The following is a 19,201-nucleotide window of genomic DNA, read 5'->3' as shown; positions in this document are numbered from 1 at the left end:
CCTGTATTTCTTGTACAGTTTCTCGCACCAAACACCACTTTGACACACACACACCAAAAAAACTCACCTACCCCTCCACCAACACACACACACGCACATGCTGTTTCCCATTAGCAAACCTTCTACCAACACCACCACCACGGACATCTTCAAGTGTCTCCTGTGGTAACCTATCTGAAAGGCTGCAGAAAGGTTCCAGGCTAATTCCAGCCGTTAATTTGCTGTTCTATATAAAGCCTAACTTTACACGTCAGCCTCGAGTGACTCTTATCAACTGAGTGAGCACCCTCAGCTCCTCAGCTCCCCTAGGTGGGGGCCAAAAAACTGCCTGCAACCTTGAAGGGAGGCGGATTCTCATCAGGGCATTTAAAGCAGGGAAAGATAGAGATGATAATTTAACGTTAATTAGCATCTTGTCTACAGGGGGTAAGAAAAGGAAGTGGAAAAAGAAAGGTACTAGGGTGATGGGGAGAATGAGAGAGACGCCCAAGGACCCTGATGATAGTTCTCCTTTCTCTTGTCTTTCGATATATTAGCTCTGGTTCTCTGTTGGCCCCTGACTTGTTTCTTGCCTCGAGTGCTTTCACAAATTAATGACACTGTAACCAGAACATTAGTCGGGTAATGAAAGATGTGGCACAATCGGGCAGTGTGTGGGTACAATAGGCTAATAAAAAGGGATAATACATGAAATAAAAAGGGATGTTAAAATTAATAATGACATAATCCCAAACAGTTAAAAGCCAAAGACAAGGTCCCGGTCAGCATATTCTTTTAAAGTTATTTTTCTCCCATAATGAGTAAAACAACTAGACAAGCCATACAACAGAGGAGTCAGCAGCACTTGTGTAGATTAGATAAGACTTGCATATTTTCCAATAAAACTTAATTAGGGACAGACTTCCATACTCTAGCTGGATGTCAGCTGGCCTTGTTCACATTTCACAGATTTGCACCATTACTGGTACCTGTTATTTTTGCAGAGTGTGAGAGCGAAAACGAGAGAGAAGACGAGAGAAAATTGTCTGCCACTGCTGCATTTGTAAAGGTTAACGATGAACATCAAAAACCATAAATGATAGAAAAATATAAACAACTGGTTAACCAGTGCTGCAGAATAAAGTCATTAGGGTGTAATGCAAGACCTGTGAGTGTGTGTGTGTAGAATATTACAGTGGTTGGCTTGCTGTGACTTGCGAGGCAATAATTGAGACCAGAAGTACCCATGGAATGAACCGTAACAACACCGCGCATACACAGCCTCATTATCCTGAACCACACTCATCTCTGGCCACGCTTGTTTCTTTCCTCTCCTTCTGTGCACCTCACTCTCTCACGTCCTTTGGCTCTCATTCCCTTTCTACACCAAAGATTATTTTATTGGCCTGGTGTGGTTACACGTTTTGACTTATGCAGGTCTCAATTAGAAGCCTGGTTCCTTGATGTATCAATCTCTCTCTCTGTGCATGAGGGTGGCTTAGATGGTTGGTCTCTCAAAGCTAGATCAAATGAATGATCCATAATTGATATATTATCCAATAGCCAAATTTGTATACAAGTAATATTCATACTGGTTGAAAAGAGCAATTTGATCTTTGCTGAGTTTTGTGGGAAAGGAATTAAAGGCCTGTCTCAAATATAGGCAGGGTGATTTAAATGATTTAAGCAAATAAAAGCCTAAAGTACTAAATTAAGTTTTACGGTAACTTGTCTACATGTAGCGCTTTTAGTGTTGTTCTTTACCTCTTTCATCCATTCCCTCATTACCTCATTCATCATTCATATAGTAGTGTCCTACTATACATAATATTCTTGTCAGACTTGTGTGTTGCTGGCCAAAGCACAGTCCTTTTTCTCGACCTGTGACTGAAGTGTGTTGACAGCCTGCTCTAACAGGAGCTGTTTAAATTTCTCCCTCTGTTCTTTCTCTCTCAGCTTCCTCCATTTTCTCCTCCTCACTCTGTAAACGTGTTTATCCTTTCCATCGACTGTATATAACTGTCTTATCATCTACTTTAACTCCCTTTTTAGTGGTCTGTAACATTTGAACAGCCAATAAATATGCTAACAAAAATCCATAATGTGATAAAATCCTGAAATAATAACATTATAATGATAGCATTTTTAACGGTAACATTATAACGTTTGACATGACTGGACAAAAATTACTTTGTGAGATCGCCGCAGATTAATTGGATGTTGTTTTGCTGACAGCAAGTGAAAGCTTTCTTAAGCAGAGAGAAAAGGGGCTGGATATGCAGCACTATCAGCACTCTCATTTTAGGGTGGTCAGGTTATCGTCTCAAAATATTAAGATTTGCTGTAACTGAATTTTGCTACCAGCTACCTTGAGAACAAACACATCATGATGACAGTTTTTACAGTTATATATACAGTATATATGCCCAAAACGTGTGTAAACAGGCCCTTGTTCACCAACTGTACAATAGTAAATAGGAATAACTTTGTAAGGCTAATAGTCATGAAGGCTACATGTTTGCTTAGCCAGTGATTTAGCCAAATCTTCTTTATATAAGCAGAAAATGTGTGTGTCTATATTGTCTTGAAACTGTCTTGGAAAATTCACCGGATTAATGAGATAATTTATTTGATGGAAACATTTCTCTCTTCATTAGCCTGGATGCTGTAAATGATCCTATCAACCGCTTCAGGCAAGACACAACATGTGCTATCACAAGTTAACAAAAGCTCTGTGAGTCAAAGTTAGTGCACACACATATGTGAATACATTTGGTGGTGCGTGTATGTGTGTGTGTGTGAGTGAGACTGTGAGAGAAAGTGGAAAGAGCTACATATGTTTGTGTTTTAGGTTCTTGTTGGCTCTACTGAGAGCAAGACAATTGTAGTTTAACTACTAACAACAGAAACTTCTGTATTATAGTATATGGCCCTTATTTCAGCAGAACTTCAGTTTATCATCAGAATTGTTCCAGTTTCTTCCAATATCCGTAGAAATTAGGTCTATACAGGACGATTCCACACCTCAAGATTTACGTCCAATGCCAATGTTGAGTGCCAACGTTCTTGCTTCGTTCAAGGCAGCTGTCTCTCTGATGATGTACAGCACTAACAAGCTTTAGCATACACTTCATCCAAACTGTGGCTATATAGTATGTGCGTCGGAGAGTGATAGATGTGTGTTTTTATCAGTGTCTGCATCTGCACAAGGGCTTGTTTGTGCAAGTCTTGTGCCATTGGTTGTTTGCAGGTTGTTTACGCTGAAAGGACTGATGCTAAATCATTAGTGAAGGGTGCTAATTCTCCTCTAAAAGCTGTGATTCCAACACTAATGGAAACAGTGCTCAACAGAGTGAGTGAGAATACAGGGGCAGAAAAAAAGGAACTTTAAAAAAGACGGAAAATAGTCGGATTGGAAGTGAAGAATGGGAGAGAGGCAAAAATGGAGCCTTGGATTGAGAAATGGGATGAGAGTGAGAACAAAAGGAGAGTATGGAAGGAAAATGTGGAGTAAGAGGAGATGGATAGATTCTGATAATGCGGATGCAGAAGATGAAGGGGAGCTTTGGAGAGAGGAACTTACTTAATATTGCATGAGTGTGTGCGTTTCTTTGAATGGTGTCTTTGTGTGTTACTGCATGCGTCAGCACTAAGCTCTCCAATTACTTTATCTACTCATTTTGTGAATGAGCGAACGCTGGACAGACATAAGCTCTGTGTGTGTGTGTGTGTGTGTGTTTGCAGGCGCAGGATGTGTTTAAGTGAAAGACAGGTGATAAATGGACAGAATACATGAAAGAGATGAGGAAGGGGGTCAAACAATTAGGACAATTACTGCCCAAGTTCCAAATTAGGGGTGTCACTGGTGGCAGAATATAATTCCCATTTAACGGTTCATTTAGCTCTAAAATGCCAGCCCTAGTGAAATAGATGAGATCTGGATGGGGAAAACATGGAAGTGGAGGAGCAGCCAGTGTGTGCCTATGTGTGGATAGCCATGCAAATGTGTGTGTGCCTGTTGTTCCCAGTGAAAATGCTGTTGACGGTGTAATTTGATGAAAGCTGACAGCTAATTTATGAAGCATATTTTTGGGTAAATGATTTTTCCCAGTCCTACTTTCTCAGTCATTCTAGACTGGTAATTGGATTTCCCTAACTTGCAAGGTAGTGAATTAGGAGTAAACTAGTTAATGAAGGACTGACTGAATGTCTGTATGTGTGTGTGGCTGTGGGAGGTGTGTAAAAAAAAAAAGAGCATATTAAGAAAGTGTGTGTATTTGGGCGTATGCACACACTTTGTAGGTGTCGGTGCCATATCTTAGCACAGTGGAGGTTTAAAGTTTTGATCTGCTGCACTAATACCCAACTATTAAGCCTAACCACATATTGCTTAATTTCTACTCAATCAAGGACCATGTCGACACACGTACACACACGTACACACACATTTAGGCATACATCTAACAAACCTGCAATCCTCTCTCCCTCATGCTCTTCATGCTTCCTCCCGCTCACTCTAATTGCCAGGAGAGTCTTGTCTTTATGAATCTATCCCTAAAGTGGGTCTGTGTGTGCATGCGTGTGTGTAACTTTGTGTGCATGTGTGTTGGCCAGAGGAAACAGAAGAAAATGACAGAAAACGGTCCTGACAATGATAGCAAGCTTGTTATTCTCATAGTGAAAAACACGAGGCACCCCTAATAATACTATGCACAGGTGTGCACATATGCACACAAACACGCGTGCGCACGCACACACACATACATACACAACACACAGGTGTCTTCCTCAAATAGGACATTAGACTAAATACCAAGCTTTGACAGAGACGGAACAAAACAAGATTAAAACACAGCTGTGAGGCATCCACTCTACTTTTTGCTACTGAATAAAAATGATTCCAAACGCTGTTGAAACTCCACTAAACCCAACCATAACACAAATCAAACATATCTAATCCAGGGCAAACCATGTACATCTCAAAAATTTTGCAAGTCAGCCTAACTAATCCAAACCAAACTGACACAAAACCCTACCAGGCCTTGCTCAAGTACATTACAGCCAAAAAACACAGAGCCCAAACACATCTAATGCAAATGAATTTAATCCAAAATAATCTACTCAGAATGAGCCCAGCCAGTCCACAACTCATTTCCAATGGTCTGTTTCAGCACTCTCATCTGTAGAATTAGTGCTAGGCAAAGACAGGGCGAATGCACCAGTTGAAACATAAAGCTGGGTAAAAATGAAAGGAAAAGAACAACACGCAGCGTCTTAGAAAGATGTTGGGCCACAACAAGAACAGCTTTAAAGCTCCTTGGCATCGATTCTGCAAGTCTCTGGAACACCATTTTCCCAAAATATATCCCCATGTTTGGTGTTTTTCAAATATCCATGACCACACATTCTGTGAAATAGAATACTTATCCATGTAAAAAAAAAACATTAAATCTACACTTTCCTAGTTAATGTATTTCTCTAGCAAACAAGCTGCAACTCAGGTTGGCGTAGGAAGGACGGTACCTTTTGCAAGAGAGTAATCTCCTCTAACATAAAATTTGTAGATTAAAACAATACATATTTGTGAAAAATTTCCATGATTTTTCCAAATCTTTTTGAGTTCTTTTTCAGGTTGTTTTTATGACAGTAAGTCATAAAAGCCTGTCTAATTTGTCTCCCTTCTGTAGTATCCTCAGGCAGGAGGAGATGGGGAGAGTGTGTTGTTGCTAATACGAATTTCCCATCAAATTCTGCCTATGTGACAAAGAAAAACATCCTGCCTGTCTCAGTGCAGTGTACTTCAGTCAGTGGTGAATAAAGATGTCATCCTCAGCCTTTACCTGGAGTGTTGAGCAGTCTGGACATGCGACAGCTGTAGGCGATTTGCTGCTCACAGTATTCTGCACTGGTGGTGATGGCTGTCACCTGGAAACACAAGAACGGATATGTATTTTCATTTTATCTTATTCAGTCAGACAGGTCAATTTCATGTAAAAACTAATTACTGAGCTGCAAAGTGCACTGTAATGTTGTTTTAATTTAGCTACCTGCGATTTAGAGAAGCTGAAAATGGAACAAGTGATCCACACAAATGAGGAGGGAATATAATTACAGGATGGCTATGCTACTCACACCCTGTCATCTCATGGAACATAGCAGTCTTGTATTGCTGTCACTGCTCATAGGAGTTTTGAAAACTGTCAAGTTCACACACAGTTTGCGTTTTACTGAGAGTGACAACTGTAATCTATGACCACTCACCAGAAAGATTAAGCTATTGACTCCTGAGAGAGCAGATTCAGGTAGTCTGAGTTGTATGTAGCAAAACCACAGCAGACAAGTGGTGGAGGGATGAGGTGAAATACTCATGTTAGATTATCATGTTAGAGGGCTGTAGCTGAAACTGGGCAATCGAGGTGCACTTGAGGAACTTCTCGTTTCTCAGTTTCTACATCCTCGATTCCTTTCCTTGCATCCACATGTCTTAGTTCCTACCACCCGAGATGTGAGCGGAGGAGGCGAGGAAGAGCCACAAGGAGAGAGGACTTTAGGGTGCGAAAAATGAAATGACATGAAATGAAACGTCCTTGCTTCAGAGCTGTCAATTAAATATGACGTGTGGCATAGCTGCATCATCTGTCCATTGTTTTATTATAGCCCTACCCCTATATTTTATAATCGCTGCCTGAAGAGCATAACAGTGTTCATGACAACTTATATATTTACTTTTTTATTTAATTCACAATGTGGCATAATGTGACAAGAATGTACGGATGTCATACTTTCTTTTTATTTAACACACACACACACACACACACACACACACACAGTAAATTAGCGATGAATGCAAGATGATGTTCTTGTTGATATTGCCTAATAAGAAGACATTAGCAGCTGTTTGCACTAGTCATGTCACGATTAAAGCAGCTGAATTAGTGTGATATGGGGATCAGCTCTGACATTATCTGAATGCGCATGTATGCATAAATCACCCACACGCCACCCACCCGAGGTAATTATTTTCTCAGATTTAGAGACCCGCACCCGCGTCGACATTTCACTCCACCTCTACCGGTCCCCGTAGGCGGCATTGCCTTTTCAATCATGTCGAGCGGTGCACGCTTTCCAGGTGATTTCTTTATTGCGTGTTATACTGATGTATGAGTGTTTTCTTTAGATTTAGATACTTCATTGTCCCAGAGGGAGATGACTTTATTTTAATCATTAGAGAGGCTGCTGTCAGTAATTTTAAAGGTTTTCATGTGCGCAGTTATGTCACAGCAAATATCGTGGGACATTTAAACAGCAAAACTAAAAACTGTAGTTATAGACAGAGCAGACTGAGGAAACTCTCCAGAGGAAACAGAATTAAACTTTTAGCTTCTGAAATGCATTTTTAGATGCTCTGATGGAGCGCAGGAATTATATGGACGGCGGCTGCTTTACTCTAAACAATTTCACTGTATGAACATGGACTGTGTGCGACCCTTTAGATATGTAAAAGAACACAGAGCATTAATTAACCCTATTTCACCCAAACTGGTCTTATTGGAGACAGTGGAGAAGACTGTACCTTACTCAATGTAAGACCTGCCTTTAAGTGCGGGATATCAGCATTTAAAACAACATTGATGTCAACTGTATTGATTGAGTTTACCTGTCAATATGAAAGCACATTTTATAATTCAAGGACACAATTTGCAACAAATAAAAATATCCCATGATCAATCCTTGTGCTCCTCATGCCTCACAAGAGGATGTAGATACGGAGTCTCTTAGCATGAAACCAAAAGCCTGATGGGTACAATTCAAATACATGAAAACCTCTGTTTACCTCATTATATATAAATATAATGGGGGTTTTTTAATCGTGTTTTTTGCTATTGTATTTTCCTATAACAACATAACTTTTACTTTATGGACAGGCACAAATACACTTTTAATATACATTTTGTTTTTGTTGGATTGAATATAATCTAAAATGCAAATGTTACACTAAGTGTATGTGTTACCTGGTCCATAGAGGCACTGTAGTTGACCTGTAAGACTGTGCGCTTCTCTCTACTGGAACCAGTCACTGCAGTTTTGGGTGGCAGGTTGTTCATGACTGTTGTCCACACTTTGTCCTCTACACACACAGACATGTTAAACAGAATGATTATTCAACTTCAATTCATTCATCAGCAAGAATAAAATCAGCACGGTGTAGTAAACTATTTAAGTGCGTTTACACAGATTACACACATTTACACAGAGTAGATTCACCCCCATGCTAATAGACTGTATATCAACACACACATGCACACCCAAAACACACAGAAAACAGCAGTTTAGGCGGTTCATGGCAGTGAAGTTCTTTCTGTGTAATCTAAGTTACAGCTATGAGACTGCAGGGTTTAATAGGCACAAGAGCCAGTCACTCAGGCATCTCCCTGTTCATTCACACTGTCACTCAGGGAATGTGTGTGTGTGTATTTCAGATCTCTGAAATGTGTGTATGGGTGAGTGAAAGAGAAACTCTTAACATTTCTGAGGTGTGTGAGAGTGTGCTATTCAGCGTGACTAAGGGGCTAGCCAGCGGAGTGCAGTGACATTTCATTAAAAGCGTCGCCTTTGCTCTGCTGTTCCAGGCCATCTACTTATTCCACTGTGTGTGTGTGTGTGTCAGACCAATGGAGCACTCTTAGGCTTGCATAACAAGCCCGTTTCATATGTGTTTGTTGTATGTGTGTGTGTGTGTGTGTGTCTGTAGGTGTGTGGGCGTGTATCTGTGTGTCTGTGTGGGTGCTTCTTCAGAGTTAAATGTCAGTAGCTGTGACCGTGTTGCCATGGAAACCCAAAGTATGGCAGGTTAAAAGTGCTGCTGTTTGAGGTTAAGAATGAGGAGGGCTGGTGAGTTTTCTTCACACACAGGTCACTGGGGCCAGATAGAGTAGGGAATTGTGTGTGCGTGCGCGCACACACACACACATCTGCACGCACACTCATAGATGCACCACAGAGGAAAACTCACACAGAACAGGCACAGAAGGGTGATTTCAGGCACACACACCTGTCATGTTACAGTTGACTTTGAATGGGCCAAGGGATCCGCTGCCGTCAGGGTCGATCCAGTAGGTGTCAGAGGACCTGCCCAAATGCTTATAAGCCTCACAGGATGGCTCATAGATAGCTGTGGGTGGGGCAGGGGCAAAGAGAAATAAGGGGGGAAATGAGCAGTTGGAGGAGGAGGAAACACGACGAAAAGTCCAGAGCCACTGAGGTTGCAATGCTCATTATACACCTGCAATATGTTGGATGAGGCTAAGTGACAATATTAAGTATAAATAAGTTTATTAAATTGTTTTACAGGTTTATTTTATACACATTGTTTATACTGAGCAAACTCAAAATTAACATGAACAAAAGTGGTTGTTTATAATAAGAGTTTATAAGATTTTGGTCTTGTTAAATGCCTATAAGTGGAACACATCTCATTGCTTTGAACATCAGTTTGCCATGTTGAGATACTTTTATTGGAAAATATCCATAGTTTGTGACAATGATTTCAAACATCACTGTTGTTGGATGGAAAATGGAGAAGCAACTTTGCTCTTCTAAGATCTTTACCATTAGTGGGGTAAAAACCCCAAAAGGCTGATAAACATGCAGGTGCCCACCTGCATGTTTATCATGGCAGGACTTCTCATTTTCCATCCTGACGGTGACGCTGGATATCTTGGGTACGGCTAGGAATCACAGGGTAAGTCATGACTACTATTACCATATGCTGCCCACAGTAACAACATGACAATAAAGATGATACAGCTCTCCAAAGATAGCCTGCATCAATTTCTCTTCATGCGTTTCCCTGCCTGCATTCTATATCCACATTTTAATATATTCTTGTTATGTAATGGACCAAAGATTAATTAAATTGTAGAATTTCAGAATGGATCTAAAATAGTACATCAATGTCCGAAGTTGCTTTCTTTTTTCAAATCTTCCAGAAGGCAATTTCATGCGGTTGCCAGTCTCCATTCAGCGCCTGTCAAGATGTTATGTCTTGTCCCACACACTCTAGCAATCTATCTGACAACATATTGATGTTATGTTTGTGCTGATCTACACACAGACAGACAGAGAGGGGAGGGGAGGAAGAATTACACTTCTAAGAAAAATGTCAGAGTGCGACTTGGGAGTGAAACTTTCTTGATTGAGGCTTAACACTTAAAAAAACTGTTTTAATCTCCCTTAGTTTGCTTAGTCTCTTTTTTACGGTTTCTATTTTTTTCACAAATCTCTTCTTCCCATCCTTTATTTCATCCTCATTTTCTCTTTCATTACATCCTACTTGATTATTGGTCTTCCTCTCTTTGATATCCCTCTGCTCATCCAGGAGTTTAGTTATGCAGTGGCTTGCCGAGAGGACGTACCCTTCAACAAAATCGACCCTGCTAAACTATCTCACAAGGATCTGCACAGAACTACACAATACTTCTGGTTCAAAGCCATTGGTCAAAGACTGCAACACAATGGAAGTTGAACAACCACAACAATTTCTCCTGGGATTGGTTGGACACAGCAGAAAGATTCAAAGGCCAACAGAGAAAGCCAGAGATATTGCATTAAAGAGAATGTGATTCAAATCTAAGTGGAAAAGTTCAATTTACCTTCAGAGTACAATGCCATACAATATCCAGATAAAAGCAGTAAACATCTTGTAACATCCACGCTTTACTGTAACCTTCACCAGAACTGAATTGCAGTCAAAAAATTTACATTTTAAGCAGTATAAAGGATGACATCGGTAATCTATTGATTATAACTGGGAAACCAATCAAAGCCAATTATTTTTAAGATGCTACAATATAGAGTAAAATATGATGGTGTATTAGGGCCACTGTAGATCCCCCATCCCGCCCCCCAAAATTGCCGGGGTAGGACGTAGTATTTTAAGAAAAAACTAAAAATTTACGAGATTAATGTAGTCACTTTCTAAGAAAAAAAATAACTCTAATATTCTCTGAGATTAAAGTGGTAAATATACAAGAAAAAACTCACAAATTTTCAAGAAATAAACTTTAAAATTTTATAAAAATGTGTAATAATCATTCAAAATCAGCAGGGGGACATGGAGAAATACCATGTTGTTTCTTGCAGATTGCTGGTACAGTTGGAATTTAGAATATGGAAGTTGTATTTTCAACCATAAAAAGTGTGTAAGCTAAGAAATCTAACTAAGTGACGTGTTATGTCTTTCCATCTCCAATCTATCAAGTTTCTGCACTGTGGACAGTCCAGAAAGTTAGCCTTTTTAGTTTACCACCCACATTACCCCCCTCCCCCGGCTCACAAATTTTTTTTTGTATCTACAATGGCCCTAATATGTCGTCATAGTGAGCTAATAGATTCAGCATGTACATTTTTTTGTCTCCAAGCATAAGAAAGTAACTCAGACTTGATTAAGCTTTTTACTGTCTGTGCTGTATTTCCTTTATGATGTTATAAAAACTCTTCTGTCCCTCTGCAATGCTACATCCTGAACAGTGTTGAATTCTCTCACTTTATTTTTATTAAATCTGTTGCTTTATGTTGTAACAATATTTCCACAACCTCTCTCTTTCATCCTCTCTTAAAAGAGAACAATATTTGTGGCATATGGGAGGAGGGGTGGCATTCTCAAATATATAAGCCTTTAAAAAAATAAAAACTCGTCTGCCTTTTCTCTCTTTCTGACTCTGTTCTCTTTGTGTGCTGGTGTTTTTGTTTGGGTTGCCTCTTCTCAGACCAGAACAAAACACACAATGCAGAATATCAGAAAAGCCTAGCCTCTGAACACTTCAAAAGTTCATCTGTCCCTCTGCTGAGGATTGTGGCTTTGGAAGGAGAACTAGCTTAATCACTCAAAGGCGAACCGAGGAAGGTCAAATCAACACAAGGAACAGAATACAGTGGTGTTCAGGGGGGGGGGGGGGGGGGGGGGGGGGGGGTGGGGGGGGGGGTACAAGAACACACAACTGCATACACACAGTCACACACTTACAAGTGTGGCAGGTGGCTCCAGTGTATCCTGTTCCATCACAGGTACAGCTAAAACTCTCCCATGTCTGTTTACACCGCCCGCCGTGTTCACAGTGATTAGGCATGCACCTGGACAGAGAGGGGGGGGAGATTATTTTTAAACATCTAGAAAACATGCAATACCTTATAAAGAATGGAAAATATAAATATCTGGAGTATGTAAAGAAGAACATAAGCACACACTACTTTATACCATCACCATACTTCAGATAATTTCTGATATTGATATGAATGTAAATTATTAAAAGTATTAACATCTGCCTGCTAAATATCTGTCACATTTGTGAAACATTTACATATTCTTAATGAAATACCCAAGAAATACCTTTAAACATCAGTGTGTCTAGTGTGTCATTTACTGTAGGTTTAAAATGTTAACTGTCATGTTGACCACGAAACATCAATCTGGTATAAGGGATATATATAAGGACTCTCCAGAAACTGGACCCAGGTGATTCAGTCCGTTATGCGTCAACAGAACTTACACGCTGAGTTTTGCCTCTAAAGTCCCTTTTGCTATTAAGGGCTTTGTTCATGAGCAATACATATCAGGACTGATGCAGAGAGGCATCAATATCCCACTGAGACTGCACACAATAATTTCTGTCATAATTATTATACCCAAAAGTGAGAGTAAATATTTCAGTTGATTAAATATTGCAATCAGAAAGCAATGTCACCACCTTTAGCTATTGTTACATGGATGACTAGCCAGCCCATTGCATTTTTTTCTCACTGTTTTGGCCCTTTGTTCACATTCAGACAACCTATTTTTTTCACATCCAATTATGGTGCTTTTTAGACAACATGTTCAGAGTGGACCAATCTAAAACATTGCTGTTGAGTAAAACGTGTGGACAAGAAAAAATACAGGTGTTTTCGTTGATCACCATTTGACTGAACATGCAGGTGCAACACGGCAGGAATTACTGGTGACCTTGGTTAATAGGTAGCAGTTATGAGCTGTAATAAATCCTTATTTTATACATTGTGTGACAACAGACACAAAAATATATCAATTAGAACAACTAAATTGACACAATTCTGCATGAGGGGACAGAACTGAAGTGCTGATTGTCTATGCAGATAATGGTTGTAACACACTATTATGTGTTTCTTAACCAAAAGAGGAGGAAGAATTTACAATTTACAATTCAGTTCCCACATTTCAAAAGTGGATTTAGGAGTAGAGCCCGACCGATTTATCGTTTTGCAGGTATTATTGGCTGATATAAGTTACTTGCAGATATATCTGCAACGGCGTTCATAACAGCCGATATGACGTTTAAAAAAGAAACAGAGAGTCAGATCCTTCCCCCATGTCATGAGTGTTGCATAATTTGTCCACCAGAGGGCGCGCTGCAGCTCCTCTGTTAACAACACTGCAGCATCACAGAACAAAACATCAGCTGACCGAACTCTACTGGAGCTCAGCGCCGGAGTTCTGACGATCTATGCTGCCTTGTCGAAAAATGCTACCGTAGCGCAAATCCATAGCAGAGTCTATCGAGTCGCTCTGCCCTATGAAAAATGCTACCTTATGTTTTCCCTTTTTCAATCCCATGAAGGTATAACTCTCACAGTATTTTATGACATCTTCTGTTTTTTGATTAAAATATAACATCATTTCAGGGGTAGCGTATTCTGATAAACGGAGGAGGCTATGCTGCTGACAGATTTATTTCTGAAACAGTTAACGCTGCCTGTTGCTAAATTAGCCACAAAGCTTTATCAGTTTATCAGTGGAGGAGGCTAACAATAATGAGCGATTAAACTGTAGTGTCTATAGTTACAGTCGGCGTGTCAGAAATTATTAAACCAGAGGGGACAAGTATCTAACACACAGTTGCAGGTCCTCATTGTAAAAAGTCATGTAGTATTAGATTAATTCAAGGGCAGCGTTTCCTCTGCCTCACTGTTAAGAAATCATTTCTGTATCATTGGATAGAATTAATGTGGCAGATGTTTTCTGTAGTTTTATACATTTGACTCTTATTTATTGAAACTTAATATATATAATATATTTTGTTGTACTTTTGTTCAAAGTACTATTTCTAACAATAAAAGTTTATTTTTAAACTGCATTATGTCATGGTGTCTTGGTGAGGTCTCAACAAATAGGGATATATATAACTATATTAAAAATTCTCAAAAATCACAATCGGTATCGGACTTAAAAATCCCATATCGGCCAGACTCTAATTAGGAGTGTAGTGTAAGTATGCAGAATTATCCGCCTCAGTGTGAACACAGCATTAAGCACATAGCAGTTAAGATATCACAGTTTTTCTTGTTGAAATTTGAATACCAACTCAAATCCTGAATACATCAAAGTTGTGTGGTTGCGCAGGCCTGGTGGGGATGGATCCCAAAGCAATGTAGTCTTAGAGACACACACATATACTCACGCACAAGTTATGCGATTAAAATATCTGAGTATGCTTATTTGAATGAATCAAAGTGATGTTAAGAGGAAAGCCAGCTGGAGGAAAAACAAACACTGACTCACAGGAGCTACAGGGGTCCTTTTAAAAAGCAGAGTTCTTCTTTAGTCACTTAGGGAGTCGGGCAGTTAAGCAGCACAGAGACGTTCCATCTCTTGAGGGATACCAGGCGATCACTGTTGTCAAACCTCCAGTAACTATGAAGCTGACATACAACTGTGGGCTTGTTCATAAGATATATGATGACATTTTCGTACGTCTCTGTATATCATCACTCACAAGCACTTACATTTTTTGTGCTTTGCAAGCTTTCAACACTGAAGTGACAAATTAACCTATGAATGTACAAGTATGTCAAGTAGGTGCTGTGGCAACAGAGGTTTTGAGCGTTATAGAAGAAATTAAATGCAGGTGTGTTTTATGAATGTACCGTACTGTACGTGTACTCTTAAATATGTGTGCATGCAAATAAGCAGTGCGTACAGTGAGGAAGAGACATAGCTGCTGTAGAAAATATAGAAAAATGACATTTGCAAATTAACCTTCCGCCTCTCTAAGGATATCTTGGCTCCGAATGACTGAGAATCTTCACAGACATCTAGCCATCACTTGGTTGAGTACTTCAGGCCAGCTTTGTTTCTTGAGCATTTAGTCTGTTTCCAGTGTGTTCTCTGCCTGAACCCAGATTAACGTTATTTGTCTATCTCCTTTTTCAAGTTGCCGAAGCCGGTGTGTTTTGCCCTGCTTGGAGAATCTCTAGGAGAGCTGATTGCCACTGCCCCTGCTCACATCTCACCTACTACCACTTTGTACTAGTTACTCAGTCCTCTGTGAATAAACTCTTTACTTTGACTGGCCTTGAGTGTTCTGTATCCGCACCCCGGTCTTCAGTCTTACTAAAACCTAACAATCAGCTTGCTCTTGAGTTGAAATAAGCAAAATTTTCTGTCCCACGCACTCGCCTTAAGGCCTGTGGTGACTGACCTTTTGAGGCTGTCGCACCTAGACTATAGAATACTCTGCCGGCCCCCTTACAGTCTGCTGATTCTGTGGATTCTTTTGATAGGTAGCTAAAGACTTCTCCATTTAGACATCCGTTTGGGAAACCTGTATGCACCACGTCTCCATCTCGTGTTTTTATTGTGTATTTTAATTGGCGTACTGTGTATTTTTTCTCACACTGTATATTTCTTATGCATTTTATTATGTACTCTGTTTTTTTTATACATTTTTAGTATGTACTCCGTTTTTAGTTTGCATTTTTTCTTCATGTTGTCGTGGGGTGGTCACTTTCTTTCTTCTTCCTTGTGTGCTACTGAATTTGTAAAGCACTGTGTGGCTTATGTCTGTGTAAAGCGCTATACAAATAAAGTTTTCTTACTTACTTAAAAGTGAGCACTGATCCCACCCTTTGGTGTTCAATACGTATCAAACCGTGACTCTCTCAACATGCTATTGCATGTACTGTAAATGAAGAAAGAAATTAATATGCCTGTGATCAAAGTATGTCATGATGCATTGTAGCTTCATCAGGCTAACAAGTGCAGATAAAATGGCATTGTGCCTTCACAATGGGCTGCGATTGATGAGCACAGAATCACAAAAGACACAATGATCAGCAAGCTGTGAGCACTGGAGTATACCGATTATATATGCTCTACCTGTATATGAGGAAAAAAAGGAAAATCTATGAAGAGAATGGAGCCCCTCTAGAGTGTGTATGCTTTTATGAATCATTAACATATCCATGTAGCCATGTGTTGTTGTGGCACCCTTAAAGAATGACAGTGACATTGTGGAATATGAGAATGTGCATGCACATAGCCTTGCCCCTATGTTTGTCAGCAAGAGAGTGTGTCTGTTGGGATGTGTGTGTGTTTTGCTTCTTCCACCATCTCTGCCTAAACAGAATCCCACAGTGGAACGGCATTGATCAAAAGGAGGTCAGACAGGGCTATTGAACTGCCTTCAAAGACATTCTGATTAGTTAGATGGTACTGCACCCATTCATCTTCCATGGCAGGAGAGGGCCCCCCTCAAGTACTGCAGGGCTGATACACAACATTTGAAGTAATAAAGATGGGCAATACTGCAAGCAGCAAGGATAGGAAACTGTTGTGGACAATTGAGGACCTTCACAACACTTTGTTCAAGAAATCTGACCACAGTCAGCTTGTTGGCAGCAACTCAATGCACCACAATCTACAATAATAATTTCATTCTACATTACATCACATTAGCATTGCAAAAGAATAACAAATGATAACAAAAGGTTGCTTCCTCATAGTGGTGAACCAACAGAGAATCATCACTCCACTCTGCAGTTACAGTCAGCTCTATGGAGCTTTAGAGTGTCTTTTAACTCCTTGTCTTGGTTTTCCAAGCTACAGCTAGCGTTTTAATTCACTCTCACTGCTCTCATAGCATTGTTTTCAGCTACAGGAGGCAGCTGTTTTTAGTGAGAGATTGCTAAAAACCCACTGCCCAGGGCAGCAGGCAGATACAGTAATTGACTAGCTGGCGAACATCACAAGTTTAGCAACTTATGAGCCAGACATTTCTCTCAGGAGTTGGTGGAAACCATATACGGAGTTGAATGTTGGACATACATTTGTCAGTTGGACAGAAACACAACTCCAAATAAATCTTAATATTGCTCTCTGTCTGATGGGTGTCTCAAGTGGGCAACTGTATGCTAAGTTCGGCATATCAACTTAAAATGTGATAATATTTCAGAATTGTGTTCAAGGCTTGTTTATCACTGCCCCCAAGAGCCCAAAATATCAGTTATTAAAGGTTCAACCCTGGAACATATGCTAAAGCACTTCTATAATAAAAGGCCAACTCCCAATGGTCCCTAATACTTTCGGTGGTCACTCAGTTTCTATATAGCCAACAATCAGATGACTTCATGCGTATAAAATAGTGCTTTGGCCGAAGGTCTTAATGCTGTTACCCCGGTGTTACAGTTAACAGCTTCAGTCCTCTATCTGGTAAACTTGCTTAGGTAGCACTTACAGTATAACCTTTGATCAAATAACTATTGTATAATATCAAAGTCATGTGACAACAAAGGCAGTCAATTAAACCCCATTGTGAGTTCTTTTGTTGAGAAATACAAAAGAAGCACTCAAACAGACACAAGAACTTTTAATTGTTTCGCTGTTTCATTATGGCCAGAGAACTTTAAGACAATGCTTTGAAAATGCTTTGTACTCTAACTGACACAAACATTTTGACAGATATACAGCTTTTCAAAACATGATAAATGTTTTGTAAATCTGTATTAGCATTGGATATGGTCTTGGCTGTAGTCTAAAATTAACTATCCCAGCAAGCCAGACCTTTCTTGAAGTGAGGACAAAATTGATCTAAATCAAGCAGTGGCAGTTGGTGTCTATATCTCTGGGCAAGGATATGGATGAAGGTAAGTGTTATCGACAAACCTGACCTGAAAACAAATCGCTCAGTTCAGGGAAAAATACTGTTCCAATCGGCGCAAGGTCAACTCTTAATTGTAGCTTCCCAGTCTCCTTCACCTTGTGCAATTCATGCAATTTCTAATGATCACAAGTCTTCTTCATGGCCATCGTGTAACTGAAAACCACTAACTCTTATTTAACATAGGAATAGGCTTATTCCCTGAAGGTTAAACCAGTCCCCAGAGTTTGAAGGTTTTGCACACAGGCATCTGATTCAGTGTAAAAAAAAACCAAACACTCCAACTGGGTTAAGGCATGGATGATTCAATATATGGCAAATCAGTCCCATTGTGTTTGTCTAGTCCATGACAAAGAAATAAATTGAAATGTCAACAAGTTGTAATAAATGCTTCCACTGAGCCAACATTGGGATGTGCTGTGCAGGATCCCCAGCTCTGTTATACTTGGCAATGAAATACGTGGCTCATTTTGATGTTTGATTAAGATCATTGAGTGTTTTCCAAGGATGAAACCTACTATTTTATTTCAGTTTGAAATTTATAAAATATACTGTTTACACATATCCCCCTATACTCAGAATCCACCCCATCATTTATATCCATTTATCAGTATGACAAGCACACAAAAAAACCCGGCAACACACAAGCACATGCTTGTGCAGTTACACACACACACAACAAATAAGCCCTGAGTCATACATCTCTGGATAAGAAATCAGGGACTCTGGTTATTGACTGTTCCAATTTAAAACCATTTGATTTATGACACTTATGACCCATTGTTTTAGTGCCTAGTATTTCCATTTATGAATAATTATGTAGATGTGCATAAACGCAGCAGTTTTCACTCTTACCTGTCTATGATTGCACACATGTCTAGGCTGACATTCTCAAAAGCTCCCATAGTGCCTTTTTCCACTGCAAGCAAATCAGCTGGTTGGTCGTCCACCAAGATTGCCTGCATGCAGCCCTGGAAGGAACGCTGGGATGGTGGGAACAGAGTCTGGAGAAAGTACCCTGAAACCAGCAAAAGAAACAAACAAAAGCACACAATAAAACTTTATCATACATTCCTTTATTATTCCAAATTGCAGAGAGCATTTTGAGAAAGAACAGAAGGGATGCACAGCAAGAAGTAAAAGTGTGTGGGAAGACAACAATAAACAAGGAAAGATGACCTTTTGTAGAAGTAGACATCAGACATAACAACAACATTATCCTTGACGAGGAACAACGGAACCGGCCAGTGCCTAGTTATTGTCACTTTTTAAAG

General features: G+C 39.8%; 2 protein-coding genes across 3 annotated transcripts in view; one reads left to right on the top strand and one right to left on the bottom strand.

Moving 5' to 3' along the window:
- The window catches only part of cntnap2a (contactin associated protein 2a), a 434,170-nt gene that overhangs the window by 104,079 nt on the left and 310,890 nt on the right, over positions 1 to 19,201 (bottom strand). For both annotated transcript variants that reach the window (XR_006827635.1, XM_046065574.1), the window contains exons 12-16: positions 18,783 to 18,945; positions 12,005 to 12,111; positions 9,032 to 9,151; positions 7,992 to 8,107; positions 5,820 to 5,904 (exon numbers count right to left, since the gene is read on the bottom strand). Coding sequence is in view for 1 of the 2 variants with exons in the window: in XM_046065574.1 (XP_045921530.1) it covers positions 5,820 to 5,904; positions 7,992 to 8,107; positions 9,032 to 9,151; positions 12,005 to 12,111; positions 18,783 to 18,945 (591 nt within the window). In the remaining variant the exon portion in view is untranslated. The remainder of the gene's footprint in view (positions 1 to 5,819; positions 5,905 to 7,991; positions 8,108 to 9,031; positions 9,152 to 12,004; positions 12,112 to 18,782; positions 18,946 to 19,201) is intronic.
- The window catches only part of LOC123980988, a 78,080-nt gene that overhangs the window by 45,210 nt on the left and 13,669 nt on the right, over positions 1 to 19,201 (top strand). The gene's annotated exons all lie outside the window — the stretch shown is intronic.

The sequence above is a fragment of the Micropterus dolomieu genome, linkage group LG01, assembly GCF_021292245.1.
Source record: "Micropterus dolomieu isolate WLL.071019.BEF.003 ecotype Adirondacks linkage group LG01, ASM2129224v1, whole genome shotgun sequence".
NCBI classification, from domain to species: Eukaryota; Metazoa; Chordata; class Actinopteri; order Centrarchiformes; family Centrarchidae; genus Micropterus; species Micropterus dolomieu.
This window is presented reverse-complemented; position numbering and strand designations above follow the sequence as displayed.